General features: G+C 41.1%; 1 protein-coding gene across 7 annotated transcripts in view; it reads left to right on the top strand.

Moving 5' to 3' along the window:
- The window catches only part of epha7 (eph receptor A7), an 85,649-nt gene that overhangs the window by 42,299 nt on the left and 19,189 nt on the right, over window positions 1–24,161 (top strand). For 4 of the 7 annotated variants that reach the window (XM_018699666.2, XM_018699665.2, XM_018699669.2 and 1 more), the window contains exons 6-8: window positions 18,676–18,800; window positions 20,405–20,573; window positions 23,861–23,969. In XM_018699666.2, the coding sequence (XP_018555182.1) occupies window positions 18,676–18,800; window positions 20,405–20,573; window positions 23,861–23,969 (403 nt within the window). Of the gene's footprint in view, window positions 1–18,675; window positions 18,801–20,404; window positions 20,574–23,860; window positions 24,006–24,161 lie in introns of all 7 variants that reach the window. The other 3 variants (XM_018699664.2, XM_018699662.2, XM_018699667.2) reach the window with 1 other exon arrangement.

Raw genomic sequence — 24,161 nt, 5'->3', positions numbered from 1 at the left:
TAACTAATAAGATAATAATCTTTTTCATGATCATTTGTTCTTAGGTCTGGGTTCTTATGATGATATAACCCTACTTTTGTCAGCAATTAATAAAGAGAGGAGGTTGTGGCAGAACATCTCACTGCTGTGTTGAAGGTGCACAATAATTGTAATAAGTTTCAGTCTGGGTTTTGGAAAGGTCACTCTACTAGAACTGCTCTGCTCAGGCTGTCAAATGATATTGTAATGTCCTCTGATGACAGATTATTGTGCTAGTACTAGTGCTAGTACTGTGTTAATACTGCCTTAGTTCTGCTTTTGACACAGTACACTATCATATCCTGATTAAGAGGTAATGTGACTTGGTGGGCCTATCAGTCGTATCGTCAGACTGATTTACATCTTATCTCACTGAAGTTTCAATGTCTCTATTGGAGACTTTGTGTCTGATTCCTCTCCACGGTTTTGTGGTGTCCCACAGGGCTCGCTTCTGGGGCCCCTGTTATTCTCTTTATATTTGCTGCTCTTGAGACAGATCAGAAACAGATTTAACACTGCATATCATTCATTTGCAGATCATATCCGACTGTATTTTCCATTCAAACCTGGTGAGGCTCTAGGCTCCTACACTGCTCCAGACTATTAAGGAATGGATGGAGGAAAATTTCTCACAGCTCAATGCTGATAAGACTGAGGTTTTGGTGTTTTTTGCTATTCTTACATTTTATAGAGGAAATTAGAAGATAATTAGCAGATTAAATGATAAAGAAAACAATTGTTACTTGCAGCCATAGAGCTTACTGGTAATTCTAAAGCTTTGGCAGTGGCACACTCACTGTATGTTGTTAATCTGTCATTTGAAAGCATTATGCTTTGCCAGTAAATTACTGTAACACTAGAGATTCTGGAAACTGTCAAACATACTTTTTGCCCTGAAATTACGTTCCTTCACCTCTGCATCATTATCCAGTGCCCGGCAGATGCTCTGTCCACCAATGGATAGAGTAAAAAAAGAACAACAAAAATGCTATTACACCTTTTATTCATTCACATTTTGGCTGTGTTTTCATGGTGGGTGTGTGTTATGTTCATCATTTTACCTGCCAGTACACTCCATAGAAATAAGCAGATAGTACGTACTGCATGTGGTGAAGTATTGAGACTGAGGAGAGCTATTCTTCTGTGAAAACTGCATGCTGAAATGTATTCTCCAAAGCAAGATTACATCTAAATGAAAGTTGGAAGAGCTTGTATCCTTAGAGACTGAGTTAATTAAATTTGTAAATTCCTCCCAAATCATTTCCCTATCACACTGGTGACTCGCCATAGAATGCTGCCAAAAAGTATGTCACAATGTGTTAAGACCAGTATACTTTGGCAGTAGATGTCTAGATGAGAGATGAAATTAAAGGCCTGCAGAGACCCCTGTGTTTTCAGCAGGTCTGGCTTTTGTAAAAACATTCCTCCAGTGAAGAGCGATAATCACTTATTAATGTCACGACGTTATTTGATTTTGTCTGTCATGCAAAATTAAATTACATCTAGCCTGCAAGATTCAGTGACTTAATGCACTGACTGGGTGCATTTCAGCTGTATGGGCTTGTTAATCTGACATATTACAGATAACATCCTGTACGTTCTGGCTTTAAATCACAGTTGTTAACACAAGATGAATTCAGTGTGGAGGTCCAAAGTGTGACAGCAGCTGGAGACAAGTGCATACTGTAATGTCATTGCTCCCCAACGTACTGAAAACATAGCATGGTGTGCTGCAGGAGGGAAGACTTCTCCCTGAGACTGTCAACACAGTTTTTGTTATTTTGTCACCTCTAGCTAACTGAAGGTAGCTTGTTTTAAATTGTGTGAACATGGCTGGCATTTGCATTAGAATAACTCACCGCTCTCCAATTAACTGGTGACAAAGTGGATTGGAGATACACTAAGTCAACATACCGGACGTCTGACACAAAGAGGCAAAAGCTGCTGTCTGTCATTGTTCCAGGGGTAATTGGGAAGGGGTTTGGAGAAGCTCAGCATCCTGAAAAGCAAACTCTTGCTCAGGCCCTCCCACTAAGTCTTAAGCCCTGTCTCCCTCGCTGCCTATCAGACAGAAATCACCAATTACAGTAATGGCAAATCCTGCCGCCAATACACAAAGGCTGACAATGATGTGACACCTTGCTGGCTTTAATCAGGATGTCAGGCTTCATCTCTCAATTTGGAAGCTCTCCGTCACTCGCTTTGGTACACAACTATAAGCTGCTTTGGCCCAGTCTCACATGATGCTGTTATGTTATTTGGACTTTGTTAGGAGAGGAGAGTTTGTCTGTGTATAATCTTGCCTAGTATCTCAGGTTTGTATGTGTGAAAATCTTGACTCGTGTGTGTGTGTGTGTTCATTTGGGAAAAGTTCTTGTGCTTAATGAATTAATCAATCCAGAATTTAAATCAGAGAACTGTGGAAGAAAAGAACAGATTAGAGTATGAATCGGACTAGACATTTATTTTGTGTTGTGTTTTTGGATATATGACAGCAACACTCTGTGTACTACAGACATATTTCAGTCTGTGCAAAAAAGTATTAAGTTTTGATTCAGCCCTAATTAACACCAATATAAATTCATTTCTTTCATTGGCTTGTTAATGCAGGCTGCGGCAGATTGACATCTCTGCAGTCTGCTGGGTAAAATCCTGAACCTCGTTCCATCACATCAGCAGGGGGACAACACTAACTTCTACAAGGCCAGCCTCTGCCTGATAGACTGACAAACCAACGTACTGTATGAGTGTGTATGTGTGTGTTTGTGATCCACACTGCTGGTGGTCCTCTTGTAGAAGGGAATCTGCATCACAAACACCCCCCCCCCCCCCCCCCCCATCCCCCCCACCCCACCCACACCCACACCCAGCCCCCAACCCCCTGCTGCTTCTTTCTGAGCCTGAATCCACACAGCTCTGCTAGTCCGCGGCGCAGAGCGGCCGTCTATACAGATATGAATGGTCCCACCAACTATTCTTGAGTTTAATAGTGAAGGATTAAGGCAGTTCAGACAGATTTACAAAGGACAGGCTGGCACGGCTTTTTTAATTGTCCCTGTGTGACTAATGGCAGTTGTGTGCATTTTAGCAGACAACACAATGTGTTCAAGGCATTGGCTGCTGATTATTTCCATGTGGAGGCTGAGAATTTATTTGACCAGAGCGTGGTATTTGCAGCAGGGATAGGTTAAGGAACAGCTTTTTATTCCTTTTTTAAATTTCTTCTCTGTAAAGAACTGCTTTAACAGCTTCTCTGTACCTGCTCCTTTCTCCATCTCAAAGAAAATAGAAATATGATTCTGAGCAAAGAAAAAACAGTTAAGTACAAGTTGAGTTTTTTTTTTTTTTCTTTCTTTTTGTCTGGCTAGCGTCCAAACTTTAATCAGTTTGCTACTTCAAGGAGGTACAATACTTTCCAAATTCTTCTTTTTTACCCAGTAGGGAAAGTGATTCATCTGCACAGCCTGCAGGTTTATGTAACCATTCCCTGCTTCTCTCGTTTTAAGCAGCTCTCTCCATAAGCTTGCCACAAAGCCATGAAACAGCCAAAATGAGAAAACATTATACAGCTAATAGAGCTGTTAGAAAAAATACCTTTCTAGATTGCTTAATGCCACGAGGTGCCACCTTGAGCATGCTGGGTGTATTATGTTTCTCAGCTCATAGTAGTGTTTTGAAGTCCTTCTCAATATCACCGTTATTTTCTCCCCAGCTTCAATGATGATCTCTGACATCTCATTAGAGTGTCTGTTATTCGTATTACCCACACTAAGGCAAAGTGATCACACTGGATATTGTGAAGTAAATTTCTGTAACCAGCCAAAGAAGAAAAGAGTCATTATCAAGTCCAATATATAGTTGGCAGCAAAACAGAGACACTTTGCTCGAAGGAGAAAGTACAAGCTATGAGATTGTTTCCCAAGATACATTTTCAAGGCTAATTATCTCTCAATAATGACATCATTACAATGATAGTGAGCCAGCGCTCAGACTGTTGAAGAATGAAGCTTTGTTCACGCAACACTCACAGACATACTGCCATGTACAAACAGTCTTTCCACCTAAAACAAATAATATCATAGACAGCATCTGAAATCTCCAAAGAAACTGCAGGTGTGTTTATTTCAATAAACATTTCTGTTAAGATTTATGAATTTCAACATGGACTTGAAAGAAAACCACACTCAGATACTCTGTCTGCACTGTTGTATTTTCAGGCTCTGACGTCCACTGCAACAGTTTATTTATTCTGTGAATTTATTTGATGAAATATTCTAATTTATTTTGGGATAATAACTGTTGTCCCTCAGCCTTCTTTAAATAAGCGTTTTCCTACATTTCCCAGACTTTTGACAGCTCACTGAGAGGTGTTGTGAACTTGTGCTGTCAGCTGTGGGTTTTTTTGCACAGGTGGAGAGAGAAAAAGTCGAGTTGAGGGAAAGCGAAAGTCACGGCCCTGACTGAAATAGTCTTGCGGCTGTGAGGGATTCTAGTCTGCTTCTGTGGCAGAGAAACTGGCACCTCTGTCTCTCCTGTGATTGGATTCCTCCATAATTCATTCACTGAATGTTGGTGTCAAATGAGACTTTGACATTTTTTAGAACACACTCCCTTCTTCACAAAAAAAACCCACAAAAATGGGGAAATATAGGTGATGAAGCATGGCTGGACAATAATGTTAGGAGGAACCTGAGAGGGTCCACATTAAGCCATACCACTGCTTTTACACCAAATTAATCCAGTGTGTCAGTTTTGTTTCAAGTTTTAAAATTAAAAATTGGATGTATGATGGTATTTGCTTTGAGATGGTGTGAATCTGTCTAACATTTCTGGGTTGCTAATCAGTGAGCAGGACAGATTTTTAACATAATTTTCCAGCAATGTGATTTAAGCATCTTGATTTTTCAGGTTTTTAATACACAGGAAGAGCCACACACAGACACAATACATTTACCATAATAGAGGATTTTATTTATTTATTACTTTACCTAGTTAATAATCAAATACAATGTAAAACCGGGGTATTTTGAAAAGCTCTGAAAGCACCATCACTGGTGGATTATAACTTAAACTTGGAACAAGCACAGTGGCAAATGGCAGCATCTCCCACCTCGGCAAGCCCTCCTGCAATTCTCTGTCCTCGGTCAAAGGTCATATTTGGTCATTCGTAAACCCTGGCGTCGTTATTATCCTCCTCCCTCAGAAAAGAATGGGGAAGAGGATTTAGGCCCTGCTCTCTCTGGGATGCCTCTTGTTTATCTAGCAGGTGTTCCAGCATTACCATGCCGTGAATCTGACTCTGTGCCCGGTGATTATGGCCAGTCACTTACCCTGGAAGCCAGCAGCGACTGAGGGGGGGACATAGGTAGGACAAAGGACAGTGGATATGCCTTTGTAGGGCAGAGGGAGCTGGGAGCCGATCTGTGTCTGAGTTCAGCCAGGCAACCCGAGACCTGGCTTTGTTTCTGCAAGCAGCTGATCACTCAGCGAGGTTTTTGGTTGAAAACTGTTCGGGGGGGGGGGGGGGGGCACAATGAGTCTGCGCCACAATGAGTCTGGGAATACTCTCGTTAGACTCGACAGCTTTTTAGCGCTTGCAAACAGCTTTTACATGACACTCGATAATAAATCATAGTTACAAAGTTGATCTAAACAGATTGTTACAGGCAGTGAGTTGTGGCGAACCATCTCTGAAATTGTTTCAAAAGCATGACATATTTTTTAAATCACACAATATCCATAAATGCCATAGAGATGGAGTCACTGCTCGTCTCTCTGTGTTTAGTAGTCATTTATCATAATCAGTTAGCTGCTTCCATAAGTTAACAGAATGTAAAAATGAAAAGATGTGGCTCAGGAGGCCAATCATTTAAAGGATCAACGCTTTCTATGCAGTGATACACATGAGCTAATAGAACTACAAAATATTCCTCCAGGACAAATGTGCCTAGTGTGTGTTTTTGTTAAGTGTGAAGTGACACACCCAGTTGTGAGCGTTTGTGCGCTGCCGTTTGGTTCCCGTCACGTCCTGTCATTCGCTTTTTGTCTGTGCATAAAGAAGACATCAAGTGAGCTCATAGCAGACAGATGAGCGATAGAAGAGTTCACTGCTGATGACAGACATGAAAAAAGCCAATCCCCAAAACTACAGTCAGCCACTAAGTAGGCTTTTGTGCAATCTTTTTTTTTTTTTTTTTTCCTTCCACATGCCGTCTGGCTGGAGGCCTGTCTGGAGTGTCTGGCCTGGTGGTTGCTCATCACAAGCGCGCCTGCCAGCATCAGGCCGTTCCCCTTGATTACAGGGCTGCTGCTGAGTTGGCTGGGCGTTCCAGTCTTATCCCTTATCACCAGGTGCATTTACTCCGGCTATGCACTGCTCTATGTCCAGCAGATGCATGCGATTGTCTCAAACCGAATGCCCTTTAAAATGAGTTTCTGTGCTTTCTGTGTAAGGTTGTTATCACCATCCAGGTTTTTTTTTTTGGTTGTTTTGTTTTTTCAGCAGAATTAGGTGTTGCTAGGTGGAGCTTTAAAGCAGGCATTTATTAGATCAGTGGGATTAAAAAAACTGTCAGAGCGTATACCTTATACCACATAACTGCCAACATGAATGTGACCTAAGCATGAATATCTTTCAGCATTAGGTTTCACTGCTTCATTGGAGATGTTCCTTTCTCCTAATTTCCCATCAGTTATTTCACTCTAAATATCTTTGAGGCTGTTAAAATAATCTCACTCCATTAGGACTGACACTGTCATATATATTCTGTTTTAGATGGGAGGCCTGGGTGCTTGGCTTTATGTCTGTGCCCAGGGCCAGATTTACCTGGTCCTGTCAACTCCCTTTCTCCTAAACACAGTCCATGCAGTGCAATACATACAGTCATGTACCAATATTTCCATTACTGATAATGTGGTGATTAATTTCTTCACTAATTAATTCATTGTTTGGATTATAAAATGACAAAAAAATAAACATCCCAGAACTAATAACACATATTCAGATTGCTTGTTTAATCAACTAATAATCTAAAACTAAAGAGCCCAGAGCCACAGGGATCACCCAGTACACTTCTCCTGAATTCTGCTTGGCTGTTATGTCACTTGTTTGAAAATGTATTTGGCATCATGGACAATTTCACCTAAATATAAATGTCTTTAAAAAGATTTTTACACATCTGCTGTATATTTTGGCCCCACTAAGAGAGTGGGAGTCTGGATAACATATGGCGCGTAACAGTTACCTTACATCTCTCTGTGGAATATGCATTGTGCTGTCTCTCTCTCTCTCTCTCTCTCTCAATCCAAGTGGTCGAGGCAAATGGCTGCCCAGCCTGAGTCTGTCACCAAGTCTAAATATTACAACGAGTACAGTCTAGACCTGCTCTATATGAAAAGTGACCAGAGACAGTTTGTTATGATTTGGAGCTATATAAACAAAATTTACTTGACTTGACTTATCACATCAGTAGATACTGTGCTTTAGTAGCCTTAGTTGGATAACCAACCAAAATATTATATGTGCCTTACATAAGATCTGAAATGAGTAGAGTTTGAACTGAGGGGTCAGTGGAGCTGTTTTTTGTTTGTTTGCTTTTAGTTTTTGTTGGTTGTCATTTCCAGATAGCTTATTCTCACTTCTGAGATGAGGTTGATCCCCCATAGAGTGAGGTGTGTTTGTACTCTTGCAGATTCATCCCACTTGATGCGCAGATTGTTTTCTGTCTTCTTGCTAAATGAAATATCAAAACACCAGGCCAGTGCTGAAATATCTAAACTTGGAATGGTGTCACTTCATCTGGCAGAGTACTGAACACAGATTTGAGGTACTCAGCACTGCGTCTGCATCAACGAAGGAGCACATTCAGCACCTCACGCTACTGTCCACAGCAGTCTGAATGGGGTCATTTTCAGTGCTTGTTGGACTCATCTTAGGCTGTGATCTGATTTAACTGTATGGTGTCTTGGAGAGCTGCAGGCCAGGCCTAGATCTGTTGGCAATCAGCACTGTGTTGGACTAGACTGCTCTGTGCAAAATTACAGAGGCGGCTGGAGGGGCCCTGGATATGATTTCCCTGGGATGGATCCTGTCCAAGACTGTGATTAAAGAGCATATGAACACTGATTAATATGATCATCTTCCTGATGACAGAGGTATTTCTATAATAAATGGATGTTTATGATGCCAGCCCTCCGTCATCATATGTCCTTATGTTCTGCAAAATGGCAGTGGTGAGTTTAATTTGAAATTCTATTTCTCACGTCAAATGCCAAAGCTCAGATTTATTCGCTGATGATAAGGGAATGGGAGCAGTGTTAGGAGCAGCTGCCTCGGTGTGACGCCACAGATAAGTGTGACTGTTGGGGTTGAAACCTCAAAATAATAGCAGTGCCTCAGGATTCTGACCCGGTGTGTGCCATCAGTCCACAGCACAGTGCATTTTGTGAATTATCTCACTTATCAATCCCTGTGGAGCTCAGATGTCCAATCATGGTTTCAGATTGGAGCTCAGAGCCCTTAGGCTGTGCTTTGACATTTAAAGGAAGCAAAGAGGTGGAAGGCCGTTTGGCTGCTTAGTAGCCCCTGTAAATATCCAGAGCAACCGTGCTGGGTTCTTGCCGCAATCAGCTCTGTGCCTTTTTACTCCACAGTCTTTGTTTTATTAAGATAAACGATAAAGCCATAGTGTATGCACACGCATATCTCTGCTTAGCCTGGTCATGCATTTGAAAAGACATGCCTCGCAGCTGCTTGTAGCAAAAAGGTCAGCGAGGCAGCGGATAAGCAAAGCCAAGCGTGTACATTATAACAAGTACCAGTGCTTTCATTCCTCATCTGGCCTGTGCCTGTTTGTTTCACAGCCTATTCTCTCTGACAGTCCATGTGCTGAGCCGGAGTTAGATAGCATCATTACAACACAGCTCACCAGCAAAAGAGATTTGGACAAGCCTGGCGTTTTTTTTTTCCTTCTTTTTTTTTTATGACTTCATCTGGCTGCCTAGGCAATGAATTCTGCAGATTTCAGGAAATTCTGCAATTAAGAATGAGGATATCAGGCTGTACATCATGCAGCTAGGCGGATCTCGGGGATTTACTCTGATTAAGTGGGTTCAGATGAAAATGGTCTGTGAACAAAACCAAGATTTATTTACAAACTCACAGAGATTTTCTCCTGGTTTTTGGGCCCTGTCATTTATTTCCAGCGACCTCCCTGAAACAAGTCTGTGTCACAAAGCGTTAAGCTCCATCCCACCACGCCACCTCACATCACATTACATCCCTCACACACATGCTGGCCTGCTGTGTATTGTCACAGTAATTATGATTGCCACAGTAAGTCAACAAATGTTCTTATTTGGCAGCCTGGGATGTTTATTACAAACAACTGGGCCCTGTGTTTCTTGTGAACAGTTAAGGATTTTAAATCAAGAGGCTGAGTCTGCGGTTGAATACATGGTTTTGGCAGAGTCAAGCAGCAGTACATATTTACTTTATGTTCCATGTCACTGTTTGAATCATACTGCTGTTTCCCATCTCCCCAGCTAATCATTCTGACCTTCAACAACACGACCTAGTTTCTGAGAGACAGAGGAGGAAATTAAAGTTCATACCTTGTATTAAAATACAACTGATAGCTTGTGATCGTACTTGCTTCGCTGCTCATATTTTATGTTATCTATGGAAAAACAGGTGAAAAGAGGAAGCAGACATTTGATTTGGGAGTGAAGCCAGAGAAGAGGATTGCTGTGGCTTTTCATATGTGGTCAGATGAGTCCCTGAACACCTCAGAATTTGACTTGAGCCTTTGGATCTGAATGAGTCCGGTGAGACGATCCCTACGAGGTAAAATGAGGGGAGTCTGACTTGGTCTGTTGGATGTGCATTTTTCACATTTTCTCTGTCAGAGAATGATGTACTGTTTAAACCTAGGGAGACTTTCAGTGTCTCTGGTTCTGTGAGGCTTTTGCAGGTGAATTATCCAGGTCTGCTTTATGGCATCATTGATTATACAGATTTTTTTGATCACTGTGATGAAAAACTCACCTAGATTGGTTAATAACTGCCAAAAATTATCAATAACAACTGCAAAACTTCCCACTCAGTGCATATGTTGGTCACAGATTTGTTTTATCATAAATATTTGTTCATTAATGAAGTAGATGAATATAGCTGACATTCTGCTGTCAAGTCTGCCAGTAATCAATATCAGTAACACCATCAAATATTCAGTATTGGATGGACTCTGACTGTGAAATAAAATTACATGTACAGCAACAGAGGAATTCATCCATGTTGCTTTCCTTCCTGCATTGAGAGATTGAGTAAGCCTTCTGTGTTTTGGGTGCATTCAGTGACGTGCTCAGTAAAAGGGTCAGGGTTAGGATCACCCCAAGATGCAGTTTAGTGCGCAGTTTGAACAGGGCCATTATTTCACTATTACTGATGTATGATTATGTAAATTGAGTCCATGGTACAATAGAGTGAAAATGACTCTATTCTTGCCCTCCATGAGGGAAAATAAATATGGCTATTGCAGACCCAATTCTAGCTGACTTGAAGAAATCAGGGAGTGTGCTAAGAGCCACTGATGATAGGCTGCCAGCCCTGCTCCCTAATTTGGTGACTGACACAGGAAAGCTGAGTGCTTCTTCAATAAGCGGGGTCCCTGCTGGCTTAACAATTATGTAACAAAGCTGACCAGTGATTTCTGCATCTGTTACACCACTGAATGGCATTTTGATGTTATATGTGAGTGTGCAGCGTGGAACACCACTGCAGGTTAAAACGAACTGTCAGGAGACATCGGCGGGGCAATCATGCACAGTGTGTGTCGTGCGTGCATGTCAGTGTAGCATGAATGCAATTTCCATCGCTGACCTTCTGCTGTGATTCTGATTCCTCAGCTTCACAGAGGGCTATACTTAACCTGTTAAATGTGGATGAGGCACTCTGCAAATCACACACCAAAAAACAGCACTCAGAGAATTCAAGAAGGGACTCTATTAACTGAAGAAATTCTTATTGACATCTAATGTGCTTCCTTTATGGCCGAGCACATCCCACCATCATTTGATGAGCACATTTCTATCAGACCCCACTATTGACTGTTACACTCAAGAGAAAAAAAAAAAAGCTTTGAGGCAAAGGGAATTGGATTTGATACCTCTCTGTTGATCTGGAGAACTGATGTGAATATATGATATTGGGGTCCTTGAACTGGAAAATAATGAGGGGAAGTTTGATGGCTGTGTTGAGCTGTCAGCAGTGAAAGCATTATGTATTAATAATCATCCCATCACCTCTCGAGCTGTCAGCCCTATAGAACATGAAAGATCCAGACTAGGTCTCCTTGAAATCAGGCCTGGCTAATTGCTTTCAAACAGAGCCGCCTTTGACCTCCCTGCATGGTCACTAAAGGTGTCCCTGCCTCGACCAGCATTGTTATGCAGCAAGCACTCTGTCCTCTGCCAGGCTCTTTAAAACTGTATTTTCAAACACAGTTGGTTCAAGGGTATTTCATCCGCCTCCACCTGAAGTGTTTGCAGTGAATTGGAATCATCGCTGCAGCTTTTGCGATGTTCTCCCTGGAGAGCTTGTACAGAATTACATCGATCAGATTGGATGAGTTAGGTTCCTGCAAAGGTGTACGTTTGTTTCAAAAAAGACAGAATTAAGTTTGGTTTTGTCAGACCAGTTTGTGGCCAGAAAACAACACAATGAGCTAAAACAGCTCAAATCTCATTTAAAAAATGATATAATCTGTCACTATAAGCAAATCTCTTGTACTGTCCATTGTCATTTGATGACAAAAGTATGGTTATGGTCATTCCAATCTATGCTTGGATGTTGTCCACATACAGGTGCCAGTGACTGCATCGGTCCTCCCTTTTTCTCTCTGTTTGGGTCTAAGCAGAGTTGACATGGCACTGTGTCTCAGTCCCACCGGCAAGGCACTGGATCTGTAGGCCAAGAGCAAAAAACTTGTCAGACCAGTTTTGACAGTTCCCTTAACATTCATCAGACCCTGGGTCTATTGTAGTCTTTCATACCAGCTTCACACACACAGGTTAACTCCCACACACACACACAAATACACAGGCAGTCCACCTGTAAAAACCAGCTGAGGTCGCATGAAATTTGGTGAAATGATTATATTGTTTTTAAATGTAAAATCGTCCATGCAGGGAGAGACAAATGTTTCCCTCCAAGAGAGGATTACATGGAGAGCAGACGACAGGTAGCAGGTGGCGTCTTGACGCTGGAACAGAGTGATGGAAAGTGAGGGTGTGGAGGTCAGAGAGGGGCGGGGCCGCTCAGATACATTTGCTTTTATAGTCAGTGACCCACGTACAACTCTCAACTCATGCAAGAAATTCTGAGTCTGAGTGAAGTCTTTACTTTCACCTAAAGTGGTTTTCATTTATCCATGAGCAAAACTTTACCAAACTGCCAAGCCTTGACCTTAAAGGGGAATTACACCAATTCTACACGTCAGTTTACTGGTATTCCGTGGCTCCGGAGGAGCTTTGTCAAGTCTTTTCAGGTCTGAGAAAATAACTCCTGATGATGTCATCAGGATTATCTTGGCTCAGGCTTGGAGAGGTTTTTTTTTTTTTTTTTTCATTTTTAAAAAAGCCCTGGGTTATAAACAGGATATTTTCCAGGTAGGGCAAACTAACAAAGAGACACTCTTGGTTGCATCACACTTTGACTTCACGTTTAATAATCTTCTCATATAGAAGTATCTTTAGGGTGTCATGTAGAGACCTTTTCTTAAACCTCCATTTCTCCCAAGCTGCTAACATTTAACATCAGTCACTTTCTGCTCTGTTGTGAGAGTCACAACATCAAGTAGAAGTAATCTTGATTATGTCGTACCTCGTTAGTGTCAAGCCCAGCCCAGGAAACAGACTGTTGCCAGTCTTTTTTTTTTTCCCACAGGCTGCGAGAGATGATGTGTTAGACTTCAGTGTAATATCCAGACTTCTTTGAACTGTAAATATTCAGCTCTGCAGCAATGGAAACAGAAACTGAAAAGACTTTATAATATGTGAAGTACATCAGAAGGCTGTCAATGTGAAAAACACTTGATATAGTGGAGAGCAGCTGGCAAAGCAAGATTTTAATTATATTAACATAGTTTCTTGAAAAAAAAAAAACTGTACAGCCTTAAGATGATGCAAGGACTTTTATTAATGTGTCACATTTGCTTTTATTGAGAACATAGGGTCAGTTGTTGCACAGAAAGCTCAATTTCTAAATGAACAAATGTTACTTCTATGGTTTGATATTGTTAGTCCAATGTGCTTTATATTTGTTTCTCCCACAGGATTTTTATTTTTTATTTTTTGGAATTATTTTCTCAAGGAGACATTGAAATTTCCTGTTAAAAATAAAAAAAAATTAAAAACCTGTTAAAAACCTTAAAACACTGCTAAACATCAACAATCTTGTGCACTTCGACACAGATGGTGCCGGAGGCGTTAAGATACACAAGCACATCTTGAAAACAGCAGTAATTAATATATGAGTTTATAGCATTGGTACAGTCCATGAGGCGAGCACGGAGGCAGAGAAAGACGTTTATGTAATGAACTACCTCCGCTCTGCTTCTCGCCTCGGAGTCAAATCAGCCAGCTGAGTGAAAGAAGAGGATATTAAAAACACACTGTCTAATGTATTCATAAGATATTCAAATGCAGAGCACGGTGGTGACTGGCTTCTGGATCAGTTAGCTTTAAAGGAGGAGCTTTCTGGGGTCACTAACACATTTTCTAATATTGCAAAATGGATGCACAAATGACTTTCCAAACAGTCTCTTTAAGACCAGCATAACAATTTAACAGTTTTACGCTGAGTTAAGCCCCACAGGTATGCTAAAACTCTGAGAGTGGCTGTCCGCCTGGTCCCCATGATGTCAAGTCAGTCATTAGTGGCTGTCACACAGAGCCTCCTGAGTGATCTGGGGGGGGGGGGGGGGGTGGGCAGAGAGAGCTAGAAGAGCAGGTTTTTCTGGAATGAACTGTGGTCTTCATTCACAGCCCTGAGAAATGGAGAATAACTGCTTTTCCATTCTGAAAATCACCTTCCTGGGATGAGCATCTTTTAGACCGTGGCAGCGCAGCATCTTCTGATACCATTCACCGAACTCATGATCTCCGTGGAAACACAGGGCCCTGGCTCTCTGTCACCCGTGGCAGGGGGTAAGGGAGTGGAAGGAGGGGCGCCAGGGCTGAGTCATTGCTACTTCAGCTGCAGGCCAAAGGGGGGTAAATGGGGCAGATCTGGTGCTTGAGTCTGCGTCACTCTCTGGAAAGAGAAGAAGCTGTGTGGGAAAGTAGCTCATCATGCTGTGTGCTGCTCGGTGTCTCAGGCGATATCACTCCTGCCACTTAAGTCATGAGTGAGGAGTGCTGCCGTTCTCAGCAAGAGCCTTTTTTTTAATGAGTACAGTGGGGTGGGGAGTGGAATTAAAGTCATATGGATATATATGTTATTTCAAACTTTTACTGAAATGTTTAAAAGTATATAAAGAAATGTGAAAGGCAAAAATAGGAATACATCAACAATGTGTGTGTAAGAGGAATGATGTTTCGAGTAAGGCAGAAAGCAATTTAAACATTTTTGGAGTTTGTCTCTGTTGTTAGTTTAAGACCCTGGTTTATCGGACAGTTGCATTATGGGAAAGAGAGGCTCCAGCACGTTTGGGGCCAGGGGCTGAAAATGAGGATTTCAGATATCTCAGGATATTCAAAAGACCTCACCTAGTCCCTGGGTCAGTGGTTTGAGACACTCAGTCTCCCTCATCTAACCTGAAACACACTGTTGGTTACATCATGTGAAGTGTAGAGTCCAGTGTCTTTGAAGCCTGTCCCAAGAGGCTAAAGGTCAGTCTTTTTTTTTTTTTTTTTTTATCCACAACAGGTAATCCTCCTCTTTGGATGAACACATATGACATTTTGAATATTTCAGAAAAGGCCAAAAATAAGCGTACTACTTAGTAACAGGAGCAAGTTCATAGCATTTTTGTCTATGGTAGGAAGCAATGTAAAAAAGCAAAGAGCAGGATTTGGATGTATTTTTTTACTTCTTTCTTAAAAACAGCATGAGGGTCCTTTTCTTTGTTATTGATTGATCTGAAAAAAGAAAGGTAAAAGAGGTTCCAAAGCACCTCACGCAGACAACAGAGGACACACTTTATCATCCTGCAGGAGCTTTATCTTTGAAGCAGCATGTTGTATGACATTTAGCCACCATTCATGTGTCAGGATTTTAAAAACAGTCATCGACAGGTGATTACACAACAGTACTTTAAACTTCAAATTAAGACCATGTTGCAAGGAATTTAGTCACTATTAGTTATGTATTATAAGAGATAAGAACATTCCCTCGGGTTGGGTCTTTAGCATAGAAACAGCCAGTGTGACCATTGGGCCAAAATGAAACTATATAGAGTTCAAGAGTTCCAAACAGTGTAAATATATGTTGTGAATGAGTGTCTCTCTGGGGTAGAAACATGCATCTGCAGGGCATGAAAGCAAATGTCAGATTAAAGCAGTAAACACAGACAAGATGCATCATTTAGTGGCCATAAACCCGAACCAGAATTAGAAGCGGGAAGAGAAAGGTCCATATTTCAAGGACACCGTCTGGATGGGGGAAGAGAAAGCAGCCAAATTGGATGGAGTTAAGCTGCACTAACTGCTTGTTTTGACTCGGGAGAGAAAACTCAATCGTCCCTTTGACTGGCCGACTCCGCTGAGAAAGGATGCATTGTTCTTGTGTTTTGGGTGGATTATGAGAGGACATGTCACAACAGCAGGTTTTTGACAAGGTCCTGGGTGTCCGCTGTTGTGTGCTTTACTGTCAGGAATGCTGATGAGGCCTAATGAGGTTTTAATCCAGTCTGAGTTATTAGTGGCAGGTCATTTTAAAACAACCTGGGGTCAGGCTGCGTTAAAGCTACAGAGGTCCACTCCTGTTGGATCACTGAGCACGACACAGACGCTTCAGCACGACAGCAGCTTTTGTCCATCGGGGGAAAGACGTTTTGCTTCTTGTTGCTTGTTATTCAGGATCAAAAAAAAATATATGTAAGATACTTCTGTCACTTTACTAACACTGTACATTTTGCAGATTTTCAAACATTCTACAATGTTTGTCATCTGTCAAAGGATAAATGTAAAGTTGTTGTTCTGTGAGATGATGAGAGATGAGATGAGATGATCAACTGAAGTCATGTGATGTGCCTTTTTGAAGAATTCACATCTTCTGTGGTGTTGATTCTTCATTCATAAGCTTTCCTTTCATTTGAAAGCACTTTGCTGATTAGTGAAAGACCCAGGAAACAAATTAAAGCGTGACTTCTGACAAGTGGCTTTTACCTTGGAGTTCAAGTCGTCCCCAGAACAGCTTTTCAAACTTGCTAAGATGTGTTAATTAATATGTTTTGCCCCGAGAGCAGCATGAGTCATCAAGATTTCACACTATGTTTACAGAAGGGATTTTTGGGCTGTTTAGTGTGCAGATTTGCAGTAAGCATTTTTTTTGAAAGCATCATCTCCTTGAGGTGAGGTTTACTAATCTAAAAAGCTTCCCCTCTTTTTCCTCAGCGGGGTTCTTAAGAATAGTGCTGTAAAAATGATGGTGATTATAATTAAGATAATGACGATAATAACGTAAAGGTAATGGGAGTTGGACAAAGCAGAGCTAGTACTAGCAACACGCCCCAGCTTTATTTTCTTTCAGTGTAAGTGAATTAAGGGTATTTCAGCCTGTTTATAATAAAAATAATCTTCAGGAACTTTCTGGAAATAAGTGTTTATATCTTTAAAAAAGAGTGAATGAAGCTGTTTGCTACACAAGGATCAAGAAAAACAAACCTGGATTTTACAGGAACAGTTTACCTGAAACAGTTTGGTTTTCATTGGAATCAGGTTAAAATATTGCTCTAGCAGACTTTTTCACTGGTATTGAGAAATGTAAAGCTGCTATCAACGGATCAAAAAGAAGAGTAGTCCTCAACTCTGCAGCTGCTCTCTGTCATAAGTAGCTTTTTAACATCTCTGTCTCATTGTCCTGGTTTCACAGCCCACAGTTTTATTGTTTTGGTCTATTATTCAAATTCATCTCCAGCAGTAGCAAGTAGCCACTAGCCTGTGAACATAATGCTGCATTTATCAGCTAAAAAACAAGACATTTCCCTGAGGAGTTGGCTTATGTTGCTCTATGTCTGTTAGATTTGTACGTAGACAACTGAGTGCTAATACATTCACCATGTCAACTTTATGAGGCGATAATATGTCAATGTTGCGTTTAGGGCTTATTCTGTCGCCTACATGTGGCTAAAAAAAGTATTTAATGTGGCTTTAACTTTGGTCGCAAGAATCTTTAACCTAAACTTACATATAATATACTGGTCTGCCTGTCGGTGGAGGCTGACTACCTGGCCTGCATTAATCCATCTTGCAGCAAGTCTGCATTTCATAATCCAGAAGTTCTAAGAAACTAGCTGCAGAGTCCTGTTTATACCAGCATGTGCATACCCAGTGTGTGATTGTGGCATGGAAATAGCCTCCAAGCCCTGGTAGGTGTGTGCTGTAAATTGTCCAGGTGCTGCACCGCCATCCACCTTTCCCCTCACATCAAGTAATATGTAGAAAAGAAGCGTTCTCGAGAACCACTCATCCAAAGAACTTCACAATCGACACTGCACTTCCATTGGTCCTCGGCAATTACACCTGTGAAGTTTGAAGTCAATCGGATCAGCGGTTATTGAGAAAATCAGAATATAGACAGACAGAAATCCATTAATAACTTGATGGTTCTGTATAGCTGTCTTAGTTGATTTGCATGTAATTGTAGCTTGAGGAGGAGTTGTAGCAGCATTAGCAGTAGTTGTAGTAGCATAAGTAGCAGTGTCAGTCAGTCAGTGCCTCAGCAGTGATAGCAGTATTAATGGTAGTGCTACAGTAGTTACAGCAGATGTTTTTGCAGTAGTAGCAGGAGTTGCTACTAGTTGTTGCAGCAGTAGCAGTAGGGGTAGTTGCAGTAAATGAAGAGGCTGTAGGTCTATGCTGAGACAATACATGGCAGCAAAACAAGCATAAGTTCCATCCACACAAGGTTATCACATTCAGTACCATTATTTACCTTTAGCTAAAAAAAAATATGACTGTGTATGTGCACTGTTTAGCAAATCAAAATGTGATAGCACTTAATCGGGCAGCCACACTTAAAATGAGTCATTCAAAGAGCCAGAGATAATTGGTGTGTATAAGACTGGTGTCAAAGGGTTATAGGTACACCCCTCTCCCTCTAAGAGGCTTTTTGAATAGCTCTGTCATCAGGGAGAGTAAGTGCCTGCTCGTTCCGCTGGAAATGTTTGAATTAATTGAACTGAATTGTCATTCATAATCTACATGATGCAGCTTTCCACTGGCTAGGGTAACGCTATCTTCCGCTGTTTGCACTGTAATTGAAATTTCAATCGTGAGGTGTAAACATTTAGAAGCACACCGTGAATATTCATGAGCTTTGCGAGTGTCTCTGAGTGTCAGCGGAGGAGTCAGCGCGGCTGATTTGTGGATGGCTGTATGCATGTGCGTGCAGAGAGGGTTTGCCCTTCGCCTATTGACATGTTCTTGTCTAAACAGCTCCATCCCAGGTCAGCGAGGTCATCAAGGAGAAAGTGCAACAGCGCAGCATCCAGCTCTCCTGGCAGGAGCCCCACCAACCCAACGGCGTCATCACGGAATATGAAATCAAATACTATGAAAAAGTGAGTTTGAAGGAGATTTGTTTGTGTCCTTGTTTCTCTCTGAAACCTTTTCCTTTCCATGCAGCTTAGCTCTCACTTTTGCCGACTCTTCATTTTGTATTCTATCTGCATGCTGCTGTGAGTGGAATTCACAAGATTCTGCAAGTACCTTCTTTGTCTCATAATTGCAATAATGAATGAGATGCTCATAAGATTTTAATCAGGCTATAGTCCTTCACAGCCACCCCCACGCACATGTTAGCACACACAATCCATGGCTGCTGCACTGCCAGAATTAGCAATCTGTTACTGTTATCTCCTCTCCCCTCCCACATAGATTATACTGCTGCTTCCCTGTGTTTCAAGTCTGAACACATCAGCTTTTTACAGCAAGGTTTAATGGAGCGAATTTAACCCAGCAAATCAGAAGCAGGGTCAGCAGAGCTCCGATGCCAGTCGTGCTGGCCACAGCCTCTTGCGCACACTGACAAATCAGTCTCCTATGTCACGTACTGTGGCTGTGGTCTGCCCAGCTGTAAAAGTGGAAAATTGGAAACAACGACTAGACTCCTAACAGACCCTGGCATTCCATTTGGGCTTTTGCCGAGCAAAACATTTACAGTTCAACAACAAAGTACACAAAGTGTGCAGCCTGCGCATCCAAATGGATTCCTTGATGGAGAAGATATTTTTCATGTGTTTGTGTTCTCTAAGTGCAGGATATTTAATGGTGAGAGAGTCATTTTAGCTTAAATTTGAGGGTTTTTTTGTAATCTACAGTCATCATAAAGCATAATGAGAAAAATGTTTAACATTTATTTTTATTCTCTAATAATGTAACCTTCAGATATCTGAAAGAAAAGCTGGTATACAAGTTAAGGATGGGTTCAAAGAAATTGAAAGAGGTGGAAATTGTTATAGTTCAATAACTTAGATGGTACTGACTGAGGTGACATCACGCCCTTTAAAAACCACCGGAAGGTTTTTAATATTAAACATCTGTGCAGGAAGAAACTCAGAGTGGTAGAGTAGTGAGTATGCTGTGACTCATACTCATTGTACAGATGGAATTAGTGCTGTAGAAATATACATTATACCTAATTTATCAAAACAAAGAGTAAACACAGGGGAAGTGTTGTAGCTGTATCAACAGCAAAAGAAACCAGCAGCAGATCAGAAAACACAGATGCATCTAACATCTAAGTTTGAAAAATTAGTATAAAAACAGGCCTGTTTCTGTGAAAGCCTGTTTTAGATGAAGGCCTGGTGATCTCAGTAACTCTGATAAATGAAGTTTTAATAAGGTTTACACTATTTTAGAATTTCTGATATATGGACTGAATATTGCGGTGGTTAAATTTGAATGTTTTTTATCTTAAATCACCACTCTGTGTATCTAGCTGGATGAAACATTGTTAAGTCACACTCATTTCATTTACAAAGTGCAGGTAATTACATCCTCTGAAGTATATCTACTATGTTTTTGAAGCAAAGACGTCAAGATAATAACACTTCAATAGGACTCAATTATTAGCTGGACTTTGATTCAGCAGTTAGATGTTCTTTTTTTGCCTAACTGGTAAAAAATTCATTTTGGAATTAAAGATGATTTACTGTCTGCACAGGATCAGAAGGACCGGATCTACTCCACGGTGAGGTCCAAGTCCACATCAGCCACTGTGAACAACCTGAAGCCCAGTACGGCCTATGTGTTCCAGATCAGAGCGTTCACAGAGGCAGGATACGGGACTTATGGTCCCAGACTGGAGATAACCACCAAAGAAGAGGCCACAGGTAGGGGGTTACACACAGGCTAAATATGCAAGACACACCCTTTTTCCTTTGCTGCTGCTGCAGTTTTTCAGTATATACTTTATGTACAGCAGAGTTCTGAGCAGATATAGACAGCACCCAAATCTATGCAGTGATATTCAGTCCAGTATTCAAATATTTAACATGGTTTGTCCTCAGTAACTGTCCGTCAGTTTTCACCAGAGTTGTTGTGCAGTGCAAAAACAAAACTGACTTGTTTCACAACAGTTCTTTTCACTCCATGATCCAGTATGATCCACTGTAAAGAACTGACAGTAGATGGGACCATGAGGAGGTTAAGTTAGGGATTGTCTTGAAAGTACATAAATAATGGCTAGGAGATTTCTTTCTCTGTAGCTCTGACACTTGAAACTTTTTTTTTAATATCTTGAACCTTTTCACACAAAATTGTTATGGCCCTTCTTTCATTTATCAGTAGCTTTCTCATTTTCACTTAAGACATCTTCACATCACATCCATCATAAACAGGTTCATGAGGAAAAACATGCCTGAAGTATTTCTGTTCTGAAGGTGCTTTTCAAATACAAATCATGCTTTGTTATTTGATGAATTTAGGTACGTGGTTTAGGCAGTGTGTTTTGTTGATAGCTACGTTGCTAAGTACTCACAGCTGAAAAATAGATCATTTCAGTGGTTCTGATTTACTTGGAAAATGGCTCTCCTTTCCCATACTCACTCATCAGGATCTTTTTTTTGTGTCCAGTGTAGTTTATTTTGCAAAATAAACTAGTATTTTTTATACTTTCAAAACAGAAGATCTCTGTGAGTGAAATCCACACTAACTGGCCACAGCAAAAATGTTAATGAACTGCTTGTATAAGTAAACAAAGATAGTAAGAATGGAGAGTCACTGTGATGCTGGCTCACTTATGCCTTTCATTTCATAGTGTTTCACCTCTTCAGTGTGCATTCCCACTTTCCCTGAAAGCCAAAGTCTCCAAATGCACAGATGCCAAACCAAACAGAGGCAGAGTCTGACCACAGCAGTATATCAGTACATCACTCTGGAGCACCGGCTCTCAGCTCCAGATTTATGTACAACCTGTTAATGTTTCCAGCCACTAATAGCCCTGGGAAATTATTTGCTTTCAAGCAAAGCAAACACAAATTGCTTTGACTTTATGCTGACAAGACATCATGGGAAAAAATCTCTAAGCATAAGGACAAGCTACTGTAGCGTCATGAGAATAAACTCATTTAAAGCTAATCAGTTACATTAGCTCTACCCTGAGTGTCACAGTGTGTTACTGTGAGTTGTGGCGAGGGATGCTGCTATGAGCTGTTCGTGCTATGGACCATAATGTCTAGCATTGTATACAGGTATTATACAGTATATAGATATTGTGACATTAGGCTAGGCCACAGTTTCTGTCCATGACTTCAGTAAAACTGCCGTTCCTTCCTTTATTTAATGATTTGGCCATATTAAAGGAATATTAAGATTTTGGGGAAATGAGCTTGATTGCTTTCTTTCCCAGACTAAGACAATAAGACTCATGTATGTGTATTAAAATGACAGCATGGTTAGCTTAGCTTACCATAAAGAAAGGAAGTAAGGGCAAACAGCTAGCCTAGCTCTGTCTAAACTGAAAAAAAAATGATCCTACCAACACAGCTGAAGTAGATCAACAAACACGTTGTATGTAGTTTGAGTAATCTGTACACAGAGTGAAATGTAAGAAGAACAAATAGTGGTATTATAGGATGAAACCAACACAACTATCTGGTAACAAACCACATTTCATACATGTTGAAATTTAATAATCACCTCACTTGTCAGTGCTGATGCAAAATTATTAGGATTCATAAATGTTCAAAATCAAAATTTATTGCTTAATAGTGCAGGGTAAACCATTCAGTTTCAGTTCAGTAAAAGTAGGAAGTGAGTGAAGAAGGGAATGACTTTGGACACAGCCTGAGACCCTGGATCTGTGCACAGCTGCTGATCGCCAAGAAGTAGTTCCAGCACACAACTCCCACCAAAACCGCAACATGTTGTTTTAACATTTCTGTTTGCGCACTGGTCAGGCTAATTCCACACAGTGTGTTAATGACTTCATTTTTGTTTTTTACTTAGCACAGTGCCAGGCTAGCTGTTTCTACTCTGTAGAAAGAGAACAAGCTACTTAACGACTTTGTAAATAGCCATCAGCCAAGAGTTAGTAAGTTATGTGCAGTTATAAATGCTAATAATTCATTAATAAATGGTTTGAATCTATGTTGAGTGGATAATGAATGTTTAAACTGTAGATCCAGTTAAGAGGGTCAAACAGTCCATTAAAGGGGTCGCACTGTAAACACCAGTCAAAGGGCTCTTTAAGAGCCTTTCAATTCTAAAAGTTGTACTCTGATGGATGGTTATAACTGCCATTTTTTTATTTAGGTTTTGAAGTCTTTTAAGTTAAAACCCCTCTGAATGGTGACTTTTTCATTCATTTCTATGTCGGTTATAGTCTCACCATCCAACCTGCCCACCAACATACACCCCCACCCAACATTTCTGCACAAGAAGGACACATTAATTACTCATACCACACACAGAGTGTGTCCTGTAACAAGGTTACAAGTTTGCAGTCTTGTCAAAGTGTCCTTGACCAGCTCAGTGAACCACTAGTCTCCTCTGCGACAGCCTCAAGAGGGAAACCTGCTAGTGTGTAATATGACAGCTAAGTCCTCTTAATTCCTCCCAAAATACAAAATTGGTATCCAAGACTGATCTAATGCCACGATTTAAAAAAAAAAAAAAAATAATAAAAACTTGTTTTTTCTAAATCATCCTCTTCTGTCTCTAAATATTTTACATCTCAGATCTTGATGTAAAACGCATGAATTTTCTCTAGCATGCATTGACTTTAAATGGCAAGCCACTCTTTGGAGCAATCAGCAGTGTGTCGATGCAAACAGTGTGAGCACTGTGAGAGCTCTGAATGGGAAACAATCCAACCTGAATGTGTCTTTGTTTGAGATGAAGGGCATCGCCGTTGCCGTCTGGGACTATTAAGCCCACTTTCTGAAACAGTAGAGCCGTGTGTATAAGGACGGCTCAAAAATAGAAGCGTCCCTCCTCCACTCTCTGAGGGAAGGGGGGGGGGGGGGGGGGGGGGGGAGGTGTTATCAATCTCCATGTCGCTCACTGGGCTCAATTATGTCCTGCAGATTGTAGTCTTTGATGTGCTGAAGTTCACACTGTGCATTTCTGTCTTTCTGCATGTCTATCTGTGTGTGTTTATGTGTGTCCGTCTCATCAGCTGCGATTGTCTCCAGCGAGCAGAACCCCGTCATCATCATAGCGGTGGTGGCCGTGGCGGGGACCATCATCCTGGTGTTCATGGTGTTCGGCTTCATCATCGGGAGAAGGTACGCTCTCGCGGGCCCCATTGACTCTCCGCTCCTGTGAGTCTGCGCTTGTCAATTAGCCTTTCTGTCACTCACAGGCCTCCACGTCTGTGGAGTCGTCACATGCACACACACGTGCACCCATCATCTCGTGGCATGCTGTGCTAATGGGTTGTGATGCATCTTTTTTTTTTTTTTTTCCCTCAGCCCCAA

The sequence above is a fragment of the Lates calcarifer genome, linkage group LG7_1 (genome assembly GCF_001640805.2).
Source record: "Lates calcarifer isolate ASB-BC8 linkage group LG7_1, TLL_Latcal_v3, whole genome shotgun sequence".
Lineage (NCBI taxonomy): Eukaryota > Metazoa > Chordata > Actinopteri > Centropomidae > Lates > Lates calcarifer.
Note: the sequence above shows the minus strand (reverse complement) of the source record. Positions and strands in the feature narration are given on the sequence as shown.